This window comes from Artemia sp. Qi Xiang Cuo, chromosome 15 (assembly GCF_049724085.1).
Source record: "Artemia sp. Qi Xiang Cuo chromosome 15, ASM4972408v1, whole genome shotgun sequence".
Taxonomy (NCBI): Eukaryota; Metazoa; Arthropoda; class Branchiopoda; order Anostraca; family Artemiidae; genus Artemia; species Artemia sp. Qi Xiang Cuo.
The window spans coordinates 44,067,189-44,073,188 of NC_142808.1; the positions used below are offsets into that span (position 1 = coordinate 44,067,189).

At 35.0% G+C, this 6,000-nt stretch overlaps 1 protein-coding gene across 1 annotated transcript in view; it reads right to left on the reverse strand.

Annotated features, from left to right (window-relative positions):
- LOC148943708 (sister chromatid cohesion protein DCC1) overlaps positions 1–781 on the reverse strand; it is a 43,454-nt gene extending 42,673 nt beyond the window's left edge. Inside the window, exon 1 of the mRNA XM_089101411.1 lies at positions 426–781. Coding sequence (XP_088957537.1) covers positions 426–598 — 173 coding nt within the window. The 5' untranslated portion in view covers positions 599–781. The remainder of the gene's footprint in view (positions 1–425) is intronic.
- Positions 782–6,000: the final 5,219 nt, after the last annotated feature.

Genomic DNA, 6,000 nt, shown 5'->3' on the forward strand with positions numbered 1-6,000 from the left:
TGGCAATTTTTTGCATATTTTGATTAGCTAATTTTTTTTAGAAGAATACTTTCAAACTTTTGGAGGTTATGGGCTGTTTTGAGCCCTCTTACCCTTTAAGAGCTCAAAATGGAATTTTCTGTCAGCTAGGCTAGTAGTAATTATTGAATTCTGAAAGAGCATAAAAACAGCATCAGATGATAAATTTGCTATCATCTTAGCTAAACGATGTTACAAACTGAAAATTCACCATTACAGCTACATATTAACTAATTAAATGGGTGGTTGGGATATAGTCCTAATGGTTCTCATAATAGCCTATCTAAATACAGATATGGGCAAGGAAGGTTAAAGATCACAATCCTTAAAGGCCTAATTACAGCGTTAAGTTAGAAGAGACCATGTGCAAGACAGCTAATAGGCCTAGGCTACTGTGAGTGAATCACCTTTTCTGTGACTTCAAATCTCCTAAAAGCTCTTTAGGCAGTTCAAATACTTTTGAGTTTTCTTGAGTTACGTCACCAGAGTAATAAACAAGTTGGCTTAAGGAGAGCAAAGAATCATCATCCAATTTGGCCTTTTCAATTACTGTTAAAACATTTTCTAAGGATCGGCTCATGATGATGATGATGATGAACGAATTAAAGACCCCTCTTGACTGCTCGGTCACTTGGGTCTTCTTTCAATAAATCTGGATCCCACTTTAGTTAGTCAATCATCAATAATCTGCTCTGTCACATTAATTAATCATAATTATTCTTCCCATCACATCGTCCTATCTCTCCCAATGGCAGTTATAAACTGTACAACCAGCTTTAGGATTTGTATATTGTCACTATCATTTGCAAATCACTATCATAAGGATCGGCTCATGTTTTTTTTATATTTGAGTTTGGAGCTCAAATAGCTTGATGCCAAATATTCCAAACAGGTTATATTTGGCGAAATTTTTCCTGCAGGACATAATTTCCTATGTAGTATTTAGGGGGAGCCCCAGACATAAAGCACATAAAACAAATGTCCAACTGAATAACTTTTAACAATAGACAAACTTGGTGCATATGCTCATCTCTTTTTATTTTGTTCCAGAAGTTTCTCATGAATATCACCTGTCAAAAGCAAATTGATTTGATTTTGAATAATTACTATTTGCAAAAAATCTTAAGGGGAACTAATAATAACTTGTTATATGTCATACATTTTCTAGTAATTGTTTTTCACTTTAATTCCTATGCTCAATCGGTTTAATATTATTTCTACTTGGGTTCCCAAATATACGATTATTCGTATGCAAACATGGTTATTCCCGTTATTCGGCCAGATGTGTGAAAATCGCATCATTGTGTGAATTTCGGTTAAAATCTATGCGATTTTCAAAAGTATTATACCAGCTCATGAATATCAACTTCTCTAATAATTTTGATGAATAAATCGCATCGAAACAATACTCTGGGCAAGATCAAAATAGATATTGAAAAATTGATTTTGTTCGTTATAAATTATAGAAAAATATACTCTAAAGCTTATAAAGGCCGTAAGAATAGGTTGTTTGAAATATCAGCAATGGAATAAAATCTCAGAAGAAGTTGGAGTTGAAGGTAAAATTAGCAGACCAATTTACATAGCTAGGCCTAGACCCCCAAGCCGCGCCAAAAAGTGGGCGGCGCGCCGCCGAAAACAACACGGCGGCGCGCCGCAGAGCTTGCACCAGCGCGCAGATGCCGCCGCTGATTCTACCGGCGGCGGCGTCACTAATGCACTGCTGTTTTTTTTCTCTTTTTTGGCTAACGATATTAGACTTCGGGCGTCGATCGTCATCCCGGCTAATCTGTTTCTTAAAGATAAATACTGTCATCTTGGGCTCGCCATGTATATCGGTTCATAGGAAGGAGAAGAAGAAATTTTTCTTGAAACAAAAATTCCACTTGAAAAAAAAATACTACTTTGATTGCAAATCAAACCACGCAAGGAATACAAACCTTTTGTTCAATTTATAACGAACAAAATCAATTTTTCAATATCTATTTTGATCTTGCCCAGAGTATTGTTTCGATGCGATTTATTCATCAAAATTATTAGAGAAGTTGATATTCATGAGCTGGTATAATACTTTTGGGTTGGGTTGAGATGAGATCAGCCTGGCCCCCCCTCCCAAGAAGAAACAAACCAGAAACACTACCAGGAATCAATCCCCTAACCGACAAACAGGATGCACAACCAAAAATGCAATCCCCAAATATATGCTTATTCATTCTAAACTGTAATGCAGTTCAGGCCATGAACATACATCAACTACAGAAAATAAAAATCATTGCAGAATTGGCAAAAATCTACATCCCAGATGATATGCTCATTCAAGCAAAAAAAGATCTTGGTTTACTTTTAACAAAGCTGAACATTGATACAGAGCCACATGAAGAATAAAACAACAACACAACATATATCAATACTCCAATGGAAAGTAAGATCACTCACAGAAAATAAGCTAAATGAACTAATATCTTTTATGAACAATAATTCCATTAATATCGCTTGCCTCCAGGAAACTCATTTAACCCAAAATCAACAAATCAAGTCTTTGGGTTATACTATCCTCAGAAAGGATAGATCTTCAGAGAGAAAAGGAGGTGGGGTAGCTTTATTAGTTAAAAATAATATAAAATTTTGTGGCATCAATTTTCCAGATTTTGCAAATGATGTTCATGTAATTGGTATCAGTGTTTGGCTGAATAATTTAAAAACCTACATAATAAGCTTTTATAACCCTAATGGCCAAACTACAGATGCCAAGGATTTCTTTAATTATATAAATAATTCTAATATGTTAAAAAATATCATTATTTGTGGATATTTCAATGCCCACAGCCTTTTGTGGGGGAATAAACCAGCAAATAAAGCTGGTAAATTCATTGAGCATATGACTTCAAATAATAATGAATTAGCTGTTGCTACCCCTCCAAACCAGAATACATATTTCAACCCCAAAAGTGGCAAATTCTCCACAATTAATCTACAAATTATGTCATTAAATTTTTTGAACAAAATTTACATAAATAAAATTGATAGTCTATGTACTGACCACTTTGCTATAGTTTGCTCCCTAAATGAACCTGCTGAAACTCTATCTCATACCTCTAAATATATCAACACTAAAGCAAATTTTAATCATGCTATCCCCAGGACAACACCTAAGAAAACATTCCCTAAACAAATTCCTAAAGCATTGTGGACAAACGAGTGCCTAAATAAATGGAGGATAAAAAAAGGCTAGGATAGAATTCATAACAAAACCATCACCTACTACATATTTAAAAAAAATTACAAGCAGAACCTAATCTAAAAAAGACTCTAATAGATGCTAAATATAAATACTGGAATAATTTTGCAAATAATCTCTCCAGAGAAACACATGAGCCAATTATACATAAAGTCATAAGCCACATCTGAGGGAAAAAGACTTCCCCCAACCCACTCCTGTATGAGCCGATACATAATAATACCCATTATGATAATGATATTGAAAAAACTAATATATTTGCAACTCTTTTTGTTAATAAGCTAACATCAAATAATCAAAGCAAACTGTCCACAATTCCTATGAACCCAAATTACCAACCACGCCCAGGATCCGAGTACATAACTAATCCATTTTCAATCCAGGAATTGAATAATGCATTACATCATATTAGGACCAAAACTAGTGGCAGCTATGACAATATACACCCTACATGGATAAAGAATCTCACACCTTCATACAAACAAGAACTGCTAAATTGTTATAATCACGCTTGGGCATCTTCTTGGTTCCCCAATATATGGAAATGTTCGTCCCTCCTACCAATCCTAAACAAAAATAAACCAAAAGATAAACCCGAGTCTTATAGGCCCATAATGATTGCTCCTGTGATGGGGAAAATAATGGAGAAAATTATCTATTAGAGACTCCTCTGGTTTGTTGAAAAAAATAATATGATCCCTCACACTCAAACTGGATTCAGGAAACCACTCCTCAACAGATGCTTTCATTTTGCTAACAAATGCAATCATTGAATCATTCTCAAAAGATAATGTCCTAGTTGCAGCTTCCCTAGATTTTGAAGGGGCATATGACAATGTGAACCACCAAATCCTTTTAAACAAACTTGCAAACCTTGGAGTACCCCCTAAGCTAGTATCTTTTATTAAATCCTTCATAGAAGTGCGAAGTTTCATCGTTGGTGTTGGTTCAGCCTCTTCACCCCAAAAGACAATAACCAAAGGCCTACCTCAGGGAGCAGTCCTCAGTTGCCTCCTATTTGCCCTATATCTCTGGGACATGAGCCTACCCCACACGAATCTACAATATCCTGATGATCTGGTGCTATGGTCATCTGGCAATACCTATCAGACAGCACAGTCAAATCTGCAAAAGTCACTTTTCCAGTTCTTAAAATTCTCTCAACAATCAGATATACCTATTACACCCACCAAGTAAAAAATAATCAAATTTCACCGGAAGCAAAACAATTTTAACTCAAAAATAACTCTAAATAAACAACTATTACATAGTGTTATAATATTAGTTAACTTGGCCTCTTGCTCGACAAGACCCCAATTCCTACATAAATATTTCAAAATCACTAAAAAAATGCTATAGAAAAACAATTATACTAAAAAGACTTTTTTCAACACCCTTGAGTTGTGACGAAAAAACCTTACTCCGCTTTATAAATCACATATAATACCCCATATTGACTATGGGCTCATCGTATATGGTGCTTTTGCAAAGACCCAGATGCAAAAAAATTGAAACAATACAAAACGATATAATACGTCTCATATTTGGTCTTAAGAAACCCACAAGCACCAAGTTTCTGCTTATGGAGAGTGGATTAACAACAATAAGGGAGATACGTAGGTTTCTCTTGACAAAACATCTTACAAAAATTGAATCAAATAGCTCACACACATTACATAATTGGTTAAGAAATCCAGCCGTGTATAGAGGCATTGCAGATGAGTATGCCAATATTCAGAAGAAGTTCCCCATACCAGCAAAGTCTATTGCACCCACTTTCCCCCGATCCTCCCCATGGAATTGATCAAGTACCATAATAAATAATGACTTCTCAAAGTGGAATAAAGATTTAACCCCCATTGCTTTTGTCCAGAAAAAATTTGCAGAACTTAATACACTTACCTATAAAAATCACTTCCAAATATTTGTTGATGGGTCCAAAATGAATGAGAAGGTTGCAAGTGGTGTTTTCCTTCCTCACCTGAAAATTACAATGGGCGAGAGATTATATAATAATTTATAATGTCTGCTGAGTTAAATGCCTAATCATGGCAATAGAACACCTTAAGGAAAACCAAACTTTGATTGCAAATTCAAATAATATTATCATATATTTCGACTCTCTATCAAGCTTTGAGTTGCCTCAGCTCCTCAATATAAGTTGGACATTGACACTTATCATTGTCTCAGTATTATAGATAATCTTGCTTCAAGTGGCATAAAAACTTATTTTCAGTACAGTCCTAGCCACTCTGGCATAAGTGGTAATCATCAGGTTGATGAAATAGCGAAAAATGCTATAAATATTGACCAGCCGAGTGGGAGACCAATCCCAATTAGAGATATTTACCGATGGAGGCTATCAGATATTAATTTTAATAAGATTAATCCTATCCTTTCCCCCTTTCCCAATAAGTATCTTTCTAAAATTTATCATTAAATTCGTTCTGGAACAAATGGACTAAATTTCCTTGCATTCTCATATAAGCTTTCTAATTCAAGTGGTTCAATTCCCCTGTCCCCTCTTTGCAGGCATTGTAATATGAATAATGAAACAATTGACCATTGCCTATTTGAATGGAATATGCTGACGTCTGCACAACATACCTTGCTTTATAAACTGTTAAAATGCTTCAAACATCACAAAATCTCACTATCAGCCAAGAGCCTAGCCAACTATACCTGCACACAGAGCACAGAAATCGATATCTATAATCTTATATTTGAACTTCTTGAGTCAAAAG